Source organism: Typopeltis vanoorti, chromosome 18, assembly GCF_054136105.1.
Source record: "Typopeltis vanoorti isolate ZY-2024b chromosome 18, IOZ_Tvanoo_1.0, whole genome shotgun sequence".
In the NCBI taxonomy this organism is placed as follows: Eukaryota; Metazoa; Arthropoda; class Arachnida; order Uropygi; family Thelyphonidae; genus Typopeltis; species Typopeltis vanoorti.
In genome coordinates, this window is record NC_143566.1 from 11,920,268 (window position 1) to 11,941,817 (window position 21,550).

Below are 21,550 nucleotides of genomic sequence, written 5' to 3' on the forward strand. Positions count from 1 at the left end.
TACCTACCTAGCATGACAGTGGCACCATCGGATGTAAACAAAACCATTTTTGCAAGGTGAAGTTAGTGTTTTTTATAAAAAATCTTCGATGGTCAATACTACTGCATCAGCATCGTATCATTGCAGTTGAACAATACATCCAAAATATATTTTATATTGCGACACTCATACTAATCTAAATTTTAAGTACGGTATCAAATGTTTCGTCACTAATATATGTATATATCAATACTCTCATCAGCCACTGCAAAATGCAGTTGCTGCTATTTGATTTATGGCATCACTTTGATTGATAGCATTTATGGTATTCAAAACTCAAAGGAATAATTCTTACTTCTTCAGCTATCAAGTGTGTTCAAATACTTAGCCATGTGATCATTTATATTTAAATACATGCTGATTGTCAACGGAATGCTATCAATAAGCATCTTGATTTGTTCTGGATTAGACTCCTTTTTTTCAAGACTAACAAGCCTGTTCTGTTGTTTCAGTTGAGCTTACACAAACCATTCTTTCAAGTCCACCTCAAAAATGAATTTGTTTCTTAGCATTGCTATACCATCCAACTGTGACTTGACAAGTGATTCTTCAAAAAATCAAACCTCCACACACTGCCTTTGGAAAAATTTCCCAGCACTTCTCTGTCATCCTTGTCATAACTAAATATTTAATTAAGTTCACCTCGCACGTCATTGTTTGACACTTTATTTCAACACATTTGTCCAGCCTTTAAGTTTTCTGAAGAAAGTGAAAAATGATAGTGGCCAATTCAGCAGAGCACACTGACCATGTAAGTACCTTTAGAAGAAGAGCAATACAAAAACTGAACATTTGTGAGACAGGGATGCAAGTAATTCCATAAGTGATAGGTCATCAATTAATCTGACTGTCCTTTTCTGAAAGCATCAAGCAATGTGAGGTTTCTGGTGCACTCTCCCCCTCCAAATATGTGAGAAGTATTTCATGCTTGGACAGATTTTGGATTTATACGGTTTTAGCAATTGTACAGATAAAAAATAGTACCTTGTATATTGCATTTTTGCCAGACAAGGTTAGAGGTGCAGGTCAGTCCAAGAAGAGAACTCTGATGATGTTTTGATATGTGAATATTATCAAAAATAAGAGTGATACTTCAAGCGAAGAGAGCTCTTTCTTGCAGGGGATTGTACACAGTTGTGTTTTAGAAGGGTTAAGTTCAAAAATTTATCCTTACTCCATTAAAGAATAGTAAGATTATAGTTATGATATTAAATCATTTGTTATGAAGGATCTTGAGGCTTCTAATGAGTGGGCACTACAAAGTTTGTCAAATGAATTTCTCCAATGAATACAGGCATACCCTAGTCACACAACACGTTAGATTCCATGTAGTGAATCACTATATGACAGCGGTCTGGAATTAATCAGAAAGAACCCTGAATAATTAACAATGACATAAATTATGTGGATAAATTACTTGCAGGAGTCAGGTATAATAATTTTTACTATTATTTATTTTTTGAGCTATTTTTAGAATGTTTTTAAAGCACAGTTTTTTAGATAAGCAATACCAAAATATAATTTATTTGTAATCCTATTGTCAATAAGACATTACACGTAATTTTTAGAAGGATAAAGGAATAAAATGTGTTATGTGAGAATATAACCATTGTACATTGTGTGTGTATGTTGTGTATATTACATCGATTTTTTTTATAATTCCAATGTCATCTTTGTAATTTACATCACATTGATTTTGAAGTCAATTCACCATCAAGAACTATCTAGCTAACCAATGAACAAGAAACGTGATTATAAGTTAACCTATATTTCCACAAGTGAATTAATATCATATGATGGACATAGAAAAAAGGGATTTAATAGATGCATTAATTTATCAAAATTCTCAGAATATAGAAATACAGGTAAGAATGTAGAAAATAAATCTCACTAAGGCAACATACGTTCTGGAGAATATTGAAAAAGCTTAGAAATGGAAGAAAGAGTACAGTAAAAAGAATCTAGGATGATAAACGTGAAATGAAAACTGAAGATAAGGATATCCTAGATGTCTGGAGTGATAACTTTAAAAGACTGTTAAAAGAACCATGAGACGACAGAACCATATTAGAATATTTTCAAGAAGAATGCAAAGGAGTGCATATCAATACTTGAGGTAGAACAAAAAACTATCAAAAACTTAAAATGTGGAAAGGCAGCTGGAGTAAGTGATATTGGACCAGAAACGCTTAAGTATGAAGGTATAAAAGTTTTGCAGTTTTATAAAAGTTTTTCATCTATAAAAAAGGGAATAAAACTGAATGTGAGACAGAGGAATTTCTCTAAGTGTTCTAGGTAAGATTTATGCAAGCATACTTGAAAAGAGGTTGAGAAAGATTGTGAAAGAGAATCATGGAGAAGAATAAGCTGGGTTCAAGCCAAACAGAGGTGGTCAAGATCAGATTTTCACTTTAAGACAAATAGTTGAGAAATCGTGGGAATATGACAAGGAGCTGAACTTCTTTTTTGTAGATCTGGAAAAGGCATACGACAAGGTCCTAGAGAAAAGCTTTTCAAAACATTACAATTATGGGATGAATGGAACATTATACAGAGCATTACAGTCTATATTTAAGTTGTCAGTCAGAATTGAAGGAAATAGAGGATGATGTTTTGATGTAAATTCAGGGATAAGACAAGGATATCCACTTATTCATCATCTATTATTATTATTATTATCACGGGCAACTCCAGGGAGTCATTAGACTCATCGAGGGAGGCCCCAAATCATTTTCATCACAACTATTCGACATTCATACAGTATCTATCATACCTCGCCTTAAACTCATTCACTGTCACAGCATCCACCACAGACTCAGGGAGCACATTCCACTCATTCACTACTCTAAAAGTAAAGAACCCAGCTCTAACACCTTTACTAACCACACTTTTGCCCAGTTTCCATGGATGTCCCCTAGTCCTCCCACAACCAGCCCTGTTCTCAAAAATATCTTCTGAATTAATTTTATAGAAACCCTTCAGTAATTTGAATGTCTCAATCATATCTCCCCTCCTCCGCCTATCAACCAATTTTTGCAACCCACAAATCTTCAACCTGTTCTCATACGGTTCATTCCACAGACCTGCTATCATCTTGGTCACTCGCCTCTGGATCCTCTCCACCTCCTCCCCATCAAGAAGAAACCTAGGTGACCAAATCTGAGCACAGTAGTCGAGATGAGGTCTTATCAAGGCTCGATACAGAGGAACAACAATCTGCTTATCTCTGCTTGTCAACGTATTCTTCAGCAACCAAGTGATTTGATGAGTTGATTTGGCCACTTTTGCAATGTGTCCCCTAAATTTCAATTCCTTATCCACCAACACTCCTAAATCTCGTGCCTCATCAATTTCCTGGAGCACGGTTCCACCAATGCAGTAAACTGCCTCCAATCTTTTCACCCCAAAATGCATAACCTTACATTTTGCCACATTAAATTGACATCCATTCTCCCTAGCCCAGACCTCCAATCTATCCAAATCATCCTGCAAAATTTTGACGTCATCTGCATTCACTATTGCCCTACCCAACTTCGCATCATCCGCAAACAAATGAACTGTTCCTCTCAGATCCTTTCCTATATCATTTATGAACAAATTAAACAGCAGTGGTCCAAGAACAGATCCTTGTGGTACACCACTAGTCACAGGCCGTCTTGTGGACTCTACTCCTGAGTAAACCACTCTCTGATATCTCTCCATCAACCACCCTCCTATCCATCTCACCAACCTTATGTCCATTCCCATATGCTGCAATTTACTGATTAGAATTCCATGTGGTATCCTGTCAAAGGCCTTAGCAAGGTCCAGCAGAATCACTGTAAACCCATTACCCTTATCCAGTTCAGCCGTCACTGTGTTATAATACGTGAGCAAGTTACTGAGGCATGACCTACCCTTCACAAAACCATGCTGTCCCCGATACAGTATCCCATTTTCTTCTATCCAATCTTGTATTTTCCTCTTGACTATTTTCTCTAAGACCTTGATAATGATTCCTGTTATGCTGATTGGCCAGTAATTTTCAACAGCAGCCTTGGAACCACCTTTGTGCAGTGGAACTATTTTCCCCTCTTTCCACCCCCTTGGGACTGACCCAGTCCTGAGGCTCAAATTAAACAAAATGGTCAAGGGCACTGACAATTCTTTGGCCGCTTCACGTACGACACGAGCTGGTATACCATCCAATCCCACAGATGTATTGACATTGAGGTTCTGTAATAGACTAGTTACCTCTACCTCATTCATCACAATTCCAGTATAAGCTGTTGGTTCTTCCATTTCCGCAAAGTCACCACCTGGATGATATACTCTTGCAAAGTGCTCGCTCAGTAATTCCACAACATCGACTGATTCAGTTACCTCCCTACCCTCAGCATTTTTTAAGATCATTCTACCATGAGCATTTTTCCTTTTACTTGCAACATATTGAAAAAACTGTTTGGGATTCTCTTTAGCCTGCATGGCCAATTTCCTTTCGTAATCTGCTTTTGCTTTTCTTACCACCCTTGTTACCATCCTGGCCTGAGCTTTATACTGTTCATGCACCTGATGGTCACCCTTCTCCTTAAATTCCCTCCACAATTGTTTCTTTTTATGCAGCTCAAGCTTAATAGTGTTATTCATCCATTTAACCCCTACCTGATTTATTATTCGGACTCTTGGTATACAGTCAACCATTGCCTCCTGCAAACAGTTCTTAACCACCTCCCATGCACTATCAACATCCAGCCCTGGCAGTTTTACATGCCATGGCATTGAGTCAAGCACACACCTAAGCTTGTCATACTTACCAGCCCGGTAATTCCACATGTACCCTGTCTTAATTGTAAATTCGACTCCTTTAGCCACCTCCCAAGTCATGACCTTATGGTCACTCTCACCAATTGGTGGCAACATGGTCATGTTCGTTACAGCTACATTCTCAGTTGCAATTACTAGGTCCAGCACTCTCTGCCCCCTGGTATTTTCCAATACATGTTGCCGTAGATAGTTGTCCCTTAATAACTGCATAAAATTCAATTCCTTCCTCCCATGTGCCCTCTCCTCTTTCCAGTCAATGTTACCATAATTGAAATCACCCATAATAATTACCCTCCTTCCACTCATTTCTTCTATTTGCTTATGCATACTATTCCCACCATCCACTCCATCACCCGGTCTATAGCAGCACCCAATTGTATATTTTGTTCTGCTAGATTGTATCTCACACCAAACAGCCTCAAATATGCTTTTTTCCCCATCCTGCAGTTCAACTTCCATACTCCTTGGCTGAAGCTCATCAGCTATCATCAATAACACTCCTCCCCCTTTTTATTCACCCTGTCACTCCTGAACACGCTATACCCATCGCATTCAATCCCACTAGCTTTATCATCTTCTGTCAGCCATGTTTCACTAATACCGACAACCTGTGGCCTGGAAGTGCCAACCATGGCCAAAAACTCTTCCTTCTTGTTCCTAATACTCCTGGCATTAGTGTACATGAATCGCAGAAGCCCATTTGTCCCATCCCTACTTTGATTCCTTATACTAACTATCCCATTCTGATTTGTTGTCTGTCGTACTCGCCCTGGCATAATATACTCATTCATACACTTAACTGCCCCCCCTAAAGTCTGCATATCTACTCCCCCCCTCTTAATAAATCTAGTTTCCCTGAGTCTGTACATCCACTTCCACATCATTCATCAACACTCTTTCAAGTCTCCGTACACCAACTCCATTCAAATGTAACCCATCCATCTTATATAAGTCCTTTCGCCCATCGAACTCATTCCACACATCCACAAATTCCACACCACTCTCCATGCATAACCCACGAATAAAGTCATTGGCAATTATGGCCCTCCTTCTAAACACTTCGCTGTCATACCGCGGTAAGATACTCACCATCCTAACTCTCTCACTCTTCTCTTTTGCTACCTCAAACAACTCCCTCACATCCTCTATCATTTCCATTTTGTCCTCTTTCAAATCATTCGTTCCTGCCACTATTATCATCTCTTTCACCCTCTGTTTTTGCAGTCGAATAGATTCGCTGACGTCCTTTATGTTCGCACCCGGCTGGTACGACTTCGTTAAACTCTCAATTATTACGCCTCTTAATAGCGAATCCCCATACAGCACTCGCTCCTTCATTTTATTGACGTTTACGAACATTCTATTATTTGCCGTCACAGACTTCCGCCGGTTATTTGTCGGTACGTTCAACACACATTTTTGCATACGCTCCAGTTGTCTTTTGGCTCTGTGTATAGTGCCATTTAAACGGGCAATTTCGCTACTCGCATTTATGTCACCATTTTCATTATCGATCAAATCATCCATTCTTTCGGTGTTTCTACCTTCATTTACACTTTCAGCAACGCTCTCACACATATCTGGCACTACCACGCAATTCTCTAGTACACCGCCATTTTCTACATTTTGACTACGGTTAACGATATCAGTCTCGATACACGAAACACGCTTGAAGTCCTCATTCTCTTTACACTTTCTACACATATTAACTCCACTATCACTTTCTAACCAGACTCCTACCGCTCTTCGCAAGGCATACATCTCACAGACAGCACATTGCATAAATTCTTTTACATCAAAACTCTTAAACAAGCATGGCAACCTGGCCGCCATTTTTTTTCTTTATCGGTGCCATGTGTACGCTATCTTTTCTTAAAAATAATAATTAAAATAACAGAAAACATGCAAAAATTGCACAGACACACAAAGAAACATCTCTCAAAAAGAAACAAAAAGCAAACAATACTACTTAAAATTCTAGTAAAATATCTAATGTTAACACAAAATAATACTGATCTTTTCAGGAGCTCTAGACAAGCCGACGATCTAATCCGTGCGACACCAAGCGACGATATGGATCACATTATGAAAAAAGTGGCATTAGGCCTGATATTTGAATTGTGCATGTCAGAGTTAGTTCTTTGCTTTATGCAGATGATGTTGTACTCCTAAACTCTGGTACAAGTCTCTAGGATTCTCTAAACTGAATAATTTTAACAAATTTAGCATGAAAATCAGCAATAAAAACACAAAAACTAAGAAAAATGAGCTGAAAGATTGAACATATCAACTGCATTCTGAATGCAGAGTCTACAGAACAAGTAAAATATTTCAGCTATTTAGGCAGCACATTTTTAAGTGAAGATGGCAAGTTAAATCTGGAAATAGACAATAGAATAAGATAAGTAAAGCTCATATAGTGGGTAGCCAGCTGAATAAATTTATATGGAATAAGAGAAAAATTTGCCAAAACGCCAAACTAGCAGTATAACGTAAGACAGCGTTCAAACCAGTTTTAAGTTATGGACCCGAGAGTTAGGTTAGAAATAAAGCACTTGATCAAACACTAGAGACCATAGAGATGAGGGTTTTGAGAAAATTAGGGAAGTGAACCGATGGCATCAATGGCAGAATCATATTAAAAATGAAGATATTAGAAAGGAACTTGACAAATTAGCAAGAATGTGTCAGCAGAGCTAATGTAAGGCGGTACGGCCACATAAATAGAATGGGTGAAGAAAGGTTAGCAAAACAGGTGTTTGATACTAAAGATAGCAGGAAAGAGACCCAAAGAAAGACCAAAGTCTAGGTGGACTGATTCAGTCAGAAGTGCCTTAGAAGCACGAATGTTAGATATGATAATATTGGAGTGCTGACAAATAATAGACTAATTTGGAGGAAAATTGTGGGCAGGAGATTAATAATCATGTAAACTTAATGATGTAGTGCTATCATAGTAGCCTGAACACCCCTTGAGGGCACATATCAGGAAATTGATGATGATGAAATCTCAGAATGTCATTTTAAGACTATCTTAAACTATAGACAACTTTAAAATCAGACCTTTAATGCTGTGATATGAGATTATTTCTTTCATCCCTTACAAGTACAATACTTTCCAAAATTATCTGACTGTAGTGTGTATGTTGTGACAAGTGCTTTTTTCTTGAGTTTCCTGGATGCTTGTTGGAAAATCAGCAAAATATCAGCAGTCTAATAAATTACTTTTCTTTTTTTGTGTGTATGTTGTTGCAATTAACACAGTTAAAAGTATAAAAATTCAGGAAATGTATAGAATAGACGGGTTGGATAGCATACCTGCTCTATTACTAACAGGTTATGGGTTTGAATCCAACCTTGGGCATGAATGTTTGTCAAAGCCTGCAACAGATGAGTTTATAGAGCTTGTCTGGATTGTAAAATAATAATAAACTGAACTTGGTTGCACTGTTGCATACAGAAAAGTGAGAGAAGAGAAGAGAAAAATATAAACATTAATTTTTTTATTTGGGGATATATGGGGTGTAACTTTCTTCAGGAATGAATTTATAGATGTAATTGTCTCTCAAAAATTCACTGCATGACTTGTCTGATGGGTAGACTAACATTTAATTGAAGTATGCTATTGATGTTTATGGCTATTTTGCATATTTTCATAAGGAGTACCCATTGTATTACATTAGTGGATTTTTTACTCCAAAAATCTACCTCTCCATTCATGTCAAAAATTATTCCTTTTATATTACTTTTCTTTTAATCTATGTTTTTAAAATACATATCACCAAAGTTTTAATTTAACTGGAGTAAAAAAGCCAATGATGTAATATAAGGGGTATACTCCTTATGAAAATAGACAAAATAACCATAAGCATCAAATATCATGTATAGAGGAGAAACATGGAAAATTTCCAGAAATAATATTTATAGTAAGTGAAGTATTATTATTATTGTACAGGCACTTCCATACAGTGTGAAGACTCAACATGGAAGACCAAAAATATCCACACAATATCTATCATACTTCTCCTTGAACCCATTAAAATACAAAACGCTCTCAACTGACTCTAGCAATCCATTCTATTCATTCACCACTCTCCAAGCAAAAAATGTAGTCCTCACACCCATACTAACCACACTTTTACTAAGCTTCCAGGAATGGCCTAGTTCTGTGCCATCTAGCTAAGTGCTGAACATTTCTTCTGCATCAATCCTATAAAACCCCTTTAAGTAACTTTAATGTATCAATCATATCCCGTCTCTCTTTTGCCTATTAAAAAACTTCTGCAACCCACAAATCCTCAATCGATCCTCATGGGAGAGCATTCCATAGGCTACTCACCATATTGGTCACTTGCCTCTGGATCTTCTCCACTACTACTGTCTGTATCCCTAGGTAACTAGACCTGAGCAATGTAATCCAGATATGGACTTACTATATAGGTTTTATAAACAAGAATAACAACGTTCTTATCTCTACTTGTTAATTTGTTCTTCCATAGCCAAGTAAATCTATAAGCTACCTTGGCAACCTTAGCAACATGCCTTATAACTTCAACTCTATCTACCACCACCCTCTCGTAGCTTAATTTATTTCTTGGAGTACAGTTCCATCAATGCTATAATCATAGCTTGTGATTTATTGCAAAATGCATAACTTCACATTTCTCCACATTATCTTTTTTATTATTATTATTATTCAGGCCTCCATGGAGTCAAAAGACTCATTATGGGAGGTCCTTCCTAGGAAACGCAAAGTCTATCAAGATTCATCGTGGGAGGTTCCTCCTAGGAAACACAAAATCTATCATACCACTCCTTGAACTCGTTGACCATTCTTGCTCTCACCACTCTATCAGGCAATGCATTCCACAGTTCAACCACCCTCCATGCAAAGAAACCACTCCTCACCCTCTTGCTCACAGTTTACTTTTGTAACTTTCAGGGATGGCCGCTTGTCATCACCCCTTCCTGCTGTTCAACCAAGCAAAAGAACTCCCCAGTGTCAACCCTGTAACCACCTCTCAACAGTTTAAAAGTCTCAATCATATCACCTCTCCTTATTCTATTCACCAAACTCTGCAGTCCACATTCCCTCAGCCAATCTTCATAACTAACATTGTAGAGTCCTGAAACCATCTTTGTTATCTGCCTTTGTACCCTTTTCACAGTTAATTTATCCCCTTCAAATCCTGGGAACCAAATCTGAGAACAATAGTCCAAGTGTGGTCTGATCAGGATCTTATACAACAGAATGATAACTCTTTTATCTCTGCAGGTCAGCATCTTTCTCATTATTGCAGCAATCCTCTGTGTTACCTTCACCACCTTTGCAATATGTCCCCTGAATTTCAGGTTTCTATCAATCATCCACCCCAGATCTCGTCTCCCCTACTTCCTCCAGTATAGCTCTTCCAATAGAGTATGCAGCATCCCATCGATGTGTCCCAAACCTCATGACCTTACATTTTGTTCATACTGACAGCTATTTATACCATTCTACAAGCTCTTTGTCAAACATGTTCATATAACTGTGAGAGCACCGGTTTGTAACTTTTTAAATTTAAAATACAAATAAATAACATGAAAAGTGAGAATGGAAGAGAGAAAAAAGTCAAACATGATTCTTATGTTTCAATGTGACTACTCAATCTATGGCCCAGTTGCTGTTAAATCCCTCCTCTTTTTTTTTTTTTTTTTTTTTTTTTTAATCCCAGCATATTATGAATCAAGTGATGTTTAAAATTTTTTTCTCATTTTCTTTCCAGCTCTGAGATAGTCAAATCAAGAGTCATGTTAATGTGCACTTAATTATTACTTAATTAAAACTCTTTTCTGTGCACTTAATTTTTTTTTCCTTCATCCATACACAGAAGTAACTTCAATCACATTAGGTAATAACAAGCATTACAAATATCGGGCAGAAGTAAAAAATCAACAATCCCTGGAGGTGATGTCATTTCCAACCTATATGAACTCAAGTCTTTAGGAAAAAAGATTACAATACTAACATTCGAAACAATGTGAGAGAGAGAGAGAGAAAGCAGTTCCATGTTGTTATCAGCTGAAATATAAATAACCTTCGGGGGAAAAAAAAAAGAATTAATCATACTGTCATATATAAAGTTAATGAAGTATGCTATTTATTTCTTCTTTCCTACCAAAGGAAAAAGCATATTAGTGCCAAAAATTGCAAGAGCATGAAATTATTATTTTTTTTTTTTTTAACTACGAATCACATTATTCCTTATATGTACCCTCAATGAATGTGCAGGATATGAGAGTACTATATGATTTAAGGTTACATTAATACTAGTTGCCTATTGACAATTTTTTTTCTTCCCGATTAATGTTATTTCAGACCAGTAATTATTCTAGAGATTAACATTTCAGTCTTCTAAGGTATTACGAACAGCATGAATCTATCTAGATCTTGGTCATCTTTGGATCTTTTACCTGAGAACAAACTGATTTGATAAGAATAACAGCTTAGATTAGATCTGCTCATAGCATTCTTGAATGCTCACAATGTCAAGTACTCTTTATCTAAAATCTTCATTTTAATATGATTCTTTAACTGAAGCCACCAACTCAAGTCATTAATCAAAAATTTATGTCTAACACAACTCTTAATCTGTAAGTAAAGACAGGTATGAACACTTGTACAGTGCCAGTTCAGAGTTTACAGCTAATTTCTCTCTTATTACATAGAAATTTATTCAACTGACTCCCCACAATAACAGATTTCATTATTTATTTCCAAACTTAATTTTCCACTTTCACAAAAAATTGTACATAAACAAATTTTTTACTTGTTCTATAACTCTCCACTGAAGATGCAGTTGATGTTTTGTTTTTTATGGTTCTACATATTTTTATACTTGTCCTTTTATTGCTAATTTTCATATAAAACTTGTAACAATAGTTACTCAGTTTAAAGAGTCAGTCCTGGAAATTTGTACTAAATTTATTCAGGAATATAAAATCATCTACATAAATTAAAGAACTGGGGTGAATGTACTCAATTCTGATAAAGTTTACTGTCACTTTTCTTCAAAACAGGATACGTATAAATTAATGAATAACAGCAGAAATAGCATGCTTTCTTCTCTTGCATCTGATTTTACATCTTCGAGTACCTCCTAACGGCTGACATAAGCTATATACTTTGTATAATGCCTCATTTACCATATAATTCTTGTATTTTGAAGGTTTTCTAATGGCAACTTGTATGCATTTGTCAGGCCTATAAAACTTAAGTATAGATCTTGTTATATTCCCATGATTTCTTCACTATTTATCTTAAAGTAAAAATAGGAAACACGGGGAAGAACAAGCTGTATTCAGCAACCTCAAGCTGCAATTCAGATGCAACCTTATCTATATGCTTATACAAACATTATCTAGTCACACAGCAGGAAAATTCACTATAATTATTCTCATTTTGTATCATGTTCCTCTTTTATTGATGAATACTATGATAGCTTCTACACCAATTATTTGAAATTAAAGCTTTTGATTATATTGGAAGTCATTGCAAATACTTTTACACCTCTATATCTGGCATTTCTGATTGAATTAAATAGGAATACAATTAATTAATGAACTTATGATACACAATGGAGTTTAAACAGTTTATAGATTATATTTCATGATTAGTTAACATTCTATATTTAAAAACTGATATTTGTTTTCAGCATGATACAATATTTCTAAATGTAACTCATACAAATTTCATCTCCCTTCCACTAATCGCCAGTTTTAGGTAATAATTAAAAGAATAATTCATATAATGTAATACATAAGTTAATTTTCCTGCTAATAAGAATGAAATTTATTTATTCATATGATAAAATAATAAGAACAATAATAGCCTGATTGTGTTCATATAGTGTTTTTAGACAGAACTACATATTATGTAAACAAGAAGCAAAAATTTTTTTACCTTCAGTACCATTAAGCGGGTTTATTATTGATAGGGATGTTTTCTACCTGTGCAGGATACAAGAGTGTACAGAAAATTTGAAATTGGAAGTGATCACCATTTAGTCTTCGGCAGGATAAATTGAATTTCATATTGAAAAGAAGAACATGTGAGAAAGTTTTAAAGCGAATAAAAGTTGAGCAGCTCTCAGATGTGAACAAGTTGAGCAGCTCTAAAATATACAAACATGATTGAAGAAAAAATGAAAGAGTTTCAGAACAGCAACCAGACGTTGAAAATTCAGTGGCAAGCCCTGAAAAAAATACTGATTGATTCAACCAGAAAGGAATGTGGTGAGGTTGTCTGCAAGAATAGAAAAATCAGAACTCAATGATGGACAAAGAGAGTAACAAAGGCAGTGAAAGAAAACAAGAAAGAATATCAAAAGTTCCTGGCAAATAAGTCAAAGCTTGTGCTCTTAGAGAATACAGAGACAAATGTAAGAAAGCTAAACACTGTGAAAAACTAGCCTAAACAAAAGTCATGGGAGGACTTTGGTAAAAACAAAGAAAATAAATATCAGGAAGGTGGCAAGATACTCTGGAGGTTGTTGAAGAAGATCAAAAATGTAGGAAAAGGTGCTGTAAAAGTAATTAGAGATAATTAAGTTGATATGAAAATTGGAGAAAAAGATATCCTTGCAGTATGGAGTAATAACTTCAAAAAATTGCTACAAGAAACAAGCAGTGATGACAGCACATTGATAAAAAAACACTGACCAGGCATGAAGTCAGGAATACATATCCATACTTGAAGTAGAAAAAGCCATGAAAAGTCTGAAATGTGGAAAGGCAGCAGGAGTAGATGATATTCGACCAGAAATGCTTAAGTATGGAGGTTTGTCTTACAGTGTCTGCACTGCATTTGTTCAGAAGGCCTGGACAAAGGGAAGGGATGAATTCCAGATGATTGGAGTAGAGCTCTCATAGTACCCATATATAAAAAGGGAAATAAAACTGAATGTGAGAATTACAGAGGTATTTCTCTACTGAGTGTTCCTGGTAAGATATATGCAAGAATACTTGAGAAACGGTTGAGAAGGATGGTGGAAGAGAAGCTTGATGAAGAACAAGCTGGATTCAAGCCAAATAGAGGCTGTCAGGATTAGATTTTCACTTTATGACAGATAGTTGAGAAATCATGGGAATATAACAAAGATCTCTATTTAAGTTTTGTAGATTTGGAAAAGGCATATGACAAGGTGGCAAGAGAGAAGTTATTTGAAATGCTACAGTTATATGGTGTCAATGGGACATTATATCAAGTAATACTTAGTCTTTATTTGAGTTGTAAGTCAGCAGTTAGAATTCAAGGAAGTACAGGAAGATTGTTTAATGTTAAATCTGGTGTCAGACAAGGATGTACATTATCCCCTCTGTTATTCATTATCTATATGGATCACATTATGAAGGAGAGTGGTATTAAACCTGATTATCAAAATTGAAGATCTCATCATCTTTGCTTTAGGCAGATGATGTTATACTTCTAAATAAATCCACAGAAGTCTGCAAGATTAGCTGACTGAACTGTTGAAATAGATATGGTATGAAGGTCAGCAATAACAAGACAAAGACAATGAAAATAGGCAGAAGAAATGAAAATATCAACTGCATTGTAAGTGGAGAACCTATAGAACAAGTAAAACATTTCAGCTACTTAGGTATAATTTTGAATGAAGATGGTAAATTAAATATGGAAACAGACAACAGAATCAAAGCTGCATGGTAGGAAGTCAACTGAATGAATTCATATGGAATAAGAGAGAAATTAGTCAAAACACTAAATTAGTTGTATACAAGACAGCATTCAAACCAATTTTAACTTTTGGATCTGAAAGCTGAGTCAGACGTAAAACACTTGACTAAAGACTAGAGACTGCAGATATGAGAGTCCTGAGAAAGATTAGGGGCATGAGCAGATGGCATCAATGGCAATATCATATTAAAAACTAGGATATTAGAAAAGAATATGACATTGTCAGCATCCAGGAATGCGTTAGCAGAGCTAATCTCAGGTGCTATGGTCATTTTAACAGAATGAGAGAGGAAAGATTAGCAAAACAAGTGTTCACTGCCAGGTTGGTAGAAAAAAGACCCAAAGGAAGACCATGATATAGGTGGCCTGATACAGTAAAAAGTGCCTTAGAAGATATAAATATCATCATCATCATTATCATCAAATTCCTGCCATGTACCCTCAAGGGATGTACAACATATGATAGTACTACATGAAAAATTTACATCATTACTAACTCCCTATCTACAATTTTCCTATCTACAATAAATCAGTCTGTTACTTGTCAAGATTCCAACATTATCAGATCTTATATTTCTCTCATCTAAGGCACTTTGTACCATATCACTCCATCTATACCTTGGTCTTCCTCTGGGTCAATTTCCTGACAACATAGAGAACACTTCTTTTGCTAATCTTTCCTTGGCCATTCTGTTTAAGTGACCATACCACCAGAGATTAGCTCTGCTAATGCATTCCTGGATGCTGACAATGTCAAGTCATCATCATTATCATACGTATCAAGGATTTAGGCCTAGCATGGCCTGTTCGGGCCTTAGAAGTCATCATTGAATCGTTTAAGAGGACGTCCTGGTTTTCATTTTCCTAATGGCTTGTACTTTAAGGCTTGTTTTGGTAATCTTTCTGTTTTCATTCTTTGAACGTGTTCCATCCATTTATGTTTATATTTTTTAATTTTTTCTATTACTGGTTCTTGGTTTAATTCTTTTAAAATAGCTTTCTGTAAGTTATCTTCAGAATTTGTAATTATTATTTGGTCTTCTGCAAAGAGAAGAGTGTTTAAGTTAACTTTAGGTGAAAGTTTAATTCCTTGATGTAAATTTTTATTCCATTTTATTATTATTTCATTTAAGTAGATATTAAAAAGAGTTGCTGAGAGGGGACATCCCTGTCGGACCCCTTGGTTTATCTCTCTTGTATATGATAGCTCGTGATTTAATCTTATTTGTATTTGATTATTTTCATATATACTTGTGATAGCTTTTAGGATATTATTTGGTATTTGTCTTTCTTTTAATATGTTAAATAATATGTTTCTTTTAACTCTGTCAAATGCTTTTTCAAAGTCAATAAATGCAATATGTGTTTCTAAATTATATTCTCTTCTTTTCTCTATTATTAATTTTAGGCAAAAGGCTGGGTCTATACATGATCGTACTTTTCTAAATCCATTCCATACCTCTAGAATAAAGTTTTCGGAATATTTCATTAGTTTGTTATTTAAGATTCTGCTATATATTTTGTAACAGGAATTTAGTATACTGATACCTCTATAGTTTTTAGGGTCATCTCTATTACCTTTCTTAAAGATAGGAAGCACAATTGCTTTTTTCCATTCTATTGGAGGGATACCAGTTGAGTAAATTTTATTTAAAAATAATAAGAGTCTTTCTTTGAATCTTGTTCCTGCGTATTTATATAGTTCTGAACCTAGCTTATCTTCTCCAGGTGATTTTCCATTTCTTGTTTCTTTCAGGCTGATTTCTAATTCTTCTTCAGTTATTTCCTTTTCATTTTCGTTAATTGTTTGCCAGTTGTCTTTTTTAAAATATTTGTCTGTCCACAGTTCTGTGTAGTAATTTAGAAATTCTTCTAATTTCAATTCAGTATTTAATTTTATGTTTTCTTTGGTATTTGCATTTAGGTGTTTCAAAATCTTATATACATTGGGTCTTATTTTATATAAATCATGTTCTAAATTAGAAACAAATTTATTCCATGATTCTCTATGTCTTTTTCTGACTTCTCTTTTAGCTATGGCTTTTATTCTTTTATATTCTATTTCATCTTCTAATCTTTTACTGCTTAACCATTTGTGATAGGCTTCTTTGTTCTTTTTGATTATTTCTTTGATTGTATCATCCCAGATCTTCAGTTTTTTTCTTTTACTGAATTTTTTGGTCTTTCCTAAGCTTTCATTTGCTGTTGCATTTAGTATCGTTTTTATATTAAGCCATTCTATTTCTATTTCTTCATTTTGTTTTATTTTATCTAGATACTAGTTAATTCTTTGTTCATATAGCCATTGTACATTTGTGTCATTCAATAGTCTAGTTTTATAAACAAATGTTTCAATTTTTCTTTCTGTTCTTGTTACTTGTAGCCATTTAGGTGGTAATCTTAATTTTATTTTAACAAGGAAATGGGTCACTGCTTATTTCATATCCTCTGTGAACTTTAACATCTAGTGAAAATTTTGATGCCTTTTCATTTAATATGAAGTAATCTAATATTGATTTCCATCCTCTTGCTGCCCAAGTATATTTATGTATGTCTTTATGTTTATAGAAGGAATTCGTTATTTTTAGGTTATTATAAACTACAAAGTCAATCAATTTTTTACCATTTCTGTTTAGAGTATGTTCTCCATGTATTCCTATATTATTATTAATTTTCGTGTTTCCAATTCTTGCATTTAAGTCTCCTGCTAAAGTTATGTAATCATTTTTATTTATTTTATTATATATGTTTTGTAGCTGATTATAAAAATCAATATTATCCTGTTCTCTTCCTTCTTCTGGGGCATATAAACCAATTATTGTTAAATAGCCTCTATCTATTTTTATTCTAGCTTCTAATATTCTTTCATTCCATAATTTATAATGTTTTAACTGTTTTGAAAGGGAGTTATGAATCCAAATCATGACTCCTGCTTGTGCTCTTTAGTCTGTGTCGACTCCACTGTATATCACATTAAAATTTTCAGTTCTCATAGTTCCTTTTAATTTCTTTTTTGTTTCAGAGATTACTGCTATTTTAAAATTTCTTTCATTTAATAACTGGTCTAATTTTATTTCTTTATATGCTATTCCTCTTACATTCCAGTTTGCTATGTGTATTATATTTTGTCGTTTCCATTTTCGTTTTCCCTTTTCCATTCCAGGGTCGTTTCCCACAGATTCAATCCGATTATCTTTTTCTGTCAGCTGACAAGTAGGATTATGTTCTCCATGTCAGGGGACTAGCCTGACGATGGAATAGTTCAGTGGTAGGGTTGCGACCTTAAGGCTTCTGAACTAGCCTTCCTCCGAATTTAAACCCATAGGAAGAATAGGGTATATTGAAGGGGAAAGAGTAGATTATAGAAGAAATATAGTAAGGTTTATAGAGAGGCATAGGAATTTACAATTAGTTAGAGAACATATAACTCATATCCTCTGGTCAACTAAAACACACTTATCATAGGAAAATACAAGTTTACAATTTTAACTCCAAATGCCAACAGACCCCACCACATTGATTAGGTCTCACACAAGAACTTAAGTCCTCCGATTACCAGTCCAGTGGAACTAACAAGTTACAATACATATAAGTCATTCAAAACGTTCTCTAGGCAACTGTCCAATTTTCTTCCAACTAGAAATTCATTCACCCTTTTCCTCTAATGCTAATTGTTAATAAAATAAGAAAATTCTGTACATTACCACCGCCGCATGAGGTTACCGTGTCCCCTTTGTCCATTCTTTACTATTAGATACTTTACTGCTTCGGTCAGTTGTGTCCACGTGGAAATCACTTCGCTTGTCACATACAATCATATTCTGCACTCTGCTGGGCAAAGCTCGTCTCACATTAGGAAAGAACTTGACAATGTCAAGTTCTTTCCTAATATCCTTGTTTTTAATATGATACTGCCATTGATGCCATCTGTTCACACCTCTAATCTTTCTTAGGACCCTCATATTTGCAGTCTCTAGTCTTTGGTTAAGTGCTTTACTTCTGACCCAGCTCTCAGATCCATAAATTAAAATTGGTTTGAACACACTCTTGTATACAGCTAATTTAGTGCTCTGACTAATTTCTCTCTTATTCCATATGAATTTATTCAATTGACTTCCTACCATACCAGCTTTGTTGATTCTGTTTGTCTAAATCCATATTTAATTTACCATCTACACTAATCGTGCCTAAGTAGGTGAAATGTTTTACCTGTTCCACAGGTTCTCTATTCACAACACAGTTGACATTTTCAATGATTCTGCATATTTTCATTATATTTTTTTTTTATTGCTGACCTTCATACCATATCTATTACAACAGTTATTCAATTTAGTCAAGGAATCTTGCAGACTTGTAACAGATATATTTAGAAGTATAACATCATCTGCATAAAGCAAAGAGCTGATATTAACATCTCCAATTTTGATATCAAGTTTAATACCACTTTCCTTCATAATATGATCCATATAGATAATGAATAACAGAGGGGATAATGTACATCCTTGTCTCACACCACATTTAACATTAAACCATCTTCCTGCACTTCCTTCAATCCTAACTGCTGATTTAGAACTCAAATAAAGACTAAGTATTGCTTGATATAATGCCCCATTGACACCATACAACTGTAGCGTATTGAATAGCTTCTCTCTTGGCACATTGTCATATGCCTTTTCCAGATCGACAAAAATTAAATACAGATCTCTGTTATAGTCCCATGATTTCTTGACTATTTGTCGTAAAGTGAAGATCTGATGTGATATAAATATTCATCATCATCAAATTCCTGCCATGTACACTCAAGGGGTGTACAGGATATGATAGTACTACATGAAAAAAATTACATCATTATCAATTTCCTATCTACAATTTTCTTCCAAATCAGTCTGTTACTTGTCAAGACTCCAACATTATCAGATCTTATATTTCTATCATCTAAGGCAATTTGTACTGTATCAATCCACCTATATCTTGGTCTTCCTCTGGGTCGTTTCCCTGCCAACCTGGCAGAGAACACTTGTTTTGCTAATCTTTCCTTGCCCATTCTGTTTAAGTGACCATACCACCTGAGATTAGCTCTGCTAACGCATTCCTGGATGCTGACAATGTCAAGTTCTTTCCTAATATCCTCGTTTTTAATATGATATTGCCATTGATGCCATCTGTTCACGCTTATAATCTTTCTGAGAACTCTCATATCTGTGGTCTCTAGTCTTTGGTCAAGTGTTTTACTTCTGACCCAGCTCTCAGATTCATAAGTTAGAACTGGTTTGAACACTGTCTTGTATACAGCTAATTTAGTGTTCCGACTAATTTCTTTCTTATTCCATATGAATTTATTCAATTGACTTCCCACCATACCAGCTTTGCTGATTCTGTTGTCTATTTCTATATTTAATTTACCATCTTCAGGAAAAATCGTCCCTAAATAGCTGAAATGTTTTACTTGTTCCACAGGTTCTCATTTCACAACACAGTTGACATTTTCAATGATTCTGCCTATTTTCATCGTCTTTGTCTTTTTATTGCTGACCTTCATACCATATCTATTACAACAGCTATTCAATTTAGTCAGAGAATCTTGCAGACTTGTAGCGGATTTATTTAGAAGTATAACATCATCCGCATAAAGCAAAGAGCTGACTTTAACATCTCAAATTTTGATATCAGGTTTAATACCACATTCCTTCATAATGTGATCCATATAGATAATGAATAACAGAGGGGATAATGTACATCCTTGTCTCACACCAGATTTAACATTAAACCATCTTCCTGTACTTCTTTCAATTCTAACTGCTGACTTACAACTCAAATAAAGACTAACTGATATAAATATAAGATCTGATAATGTTGGAGTCTTGACAGGTAACAGACTGATTTGGAGGAAAATTGTAGATAGGAAGTTAGTAACGATGTAATTTTTCATGTAGTACTATCATATCCTGTATGCCCTTTGAGGGTTTACACCATAGGGTATATCATATTCTGTACATCCCTTGAGGTGTATATCATGAATTTGATGATGGTGGATTTTTTTTTTTTTTTTTGAATTTTTCACATCTACTAACTGAATACTGCTGATACTTTGCATTTTGCATCCACTTAATTTGAATAACGTCTTCCATTCTGAAAAGACCTCGTCCTCCATGGCACAGTAATGTTATGATGATGCACAGTCATCAAGACCAGTAGTCATTAAAACTAGATTTTAATAGCGACTTATAATTTTTTTGAATCACTGTTGTGTTTTAGGTTTTGTTACCTCAACTTCTTGTGTGTGTGTGGGAGGGGGATGATGTATTAGGGAGATAAATCAATAAAAAAAGAAAATGTTAAGAGTGGCAGAAAATTACAAAGAAAATTAACGCACCTAACATAGGAATAATATGATGTGCTTCTTGTGCAGCGAGGTAACCTAATAATTAAAGAAAAGAAAAAGAACAAGTCTGCATTAAAGAAATGTGATAAATAAATATATATAATATATAATAAATTTATATATATATTATTTATATATAAAATATATTATATATTATAATGATATAATAAATATAAAAAGCTCAAAGAATCACTTGAATATTAAATGTAACGACAAGCAGGAATTAGGATGTTAAAAACCTTTGAGATGATTATATCTGGATTGTCATGCACAAATTTGGTTGCCTGGGTTCTTTGAGATGAAGTGGTGGAGAGAATCCAAAAGCAAGTGACCAAAATGATGGCTGATTTGTGCTCCTTATGAGGATAGAGTGAAGATTCGTGGCATGCAAAATTTAGTTAACAGTAAGGAAAAAAAAAAAAGGATATGACAAAAATCATTTAACTTGCTAAATGAATCTTTTAGAGTAGGTTATTATTACTATTATAAAAATTTAGTTAACAGTAAGGAAAAAAAAAAAGGATATGACAAAAAACATTTAAGTTGCTAAATGAATCTTTTAGAGTAGGTTATTATTACTATTATTACAC

The 21,550-nt window shown here is 34.7% G+C and overlaps 1 protein-coding gene across 2 annotated transcripts in view; it reads right to left on the reverse strand.

Annotated features, from left to right (window-relative positions):
* Window positions 1–21,550, reverse strand: part of Opa1 (Opa1 mitochondrial dynamin like GTPase) — a 712,584-nt gene that overhangs the window by 554,677 nt on the left and 136,357 nt on the right. The window contains exon 4 of one of the 2 annotated variants that reach the window (XM_090408403.1): window positions 20,952–20,996. The exons of the other annotated variant lie outside the window; for it this stretch is intronic. Within the exon in view, the coding sequence (XP_090264529.1) occupies window positions 20,952–20,996 (45 nt within the window). The remainder of the gene's footprint in view (window positions 1–20,951; window positions 20,997–21,550) is intronic. 2 annotated transcript variants of the gene reach the window in all.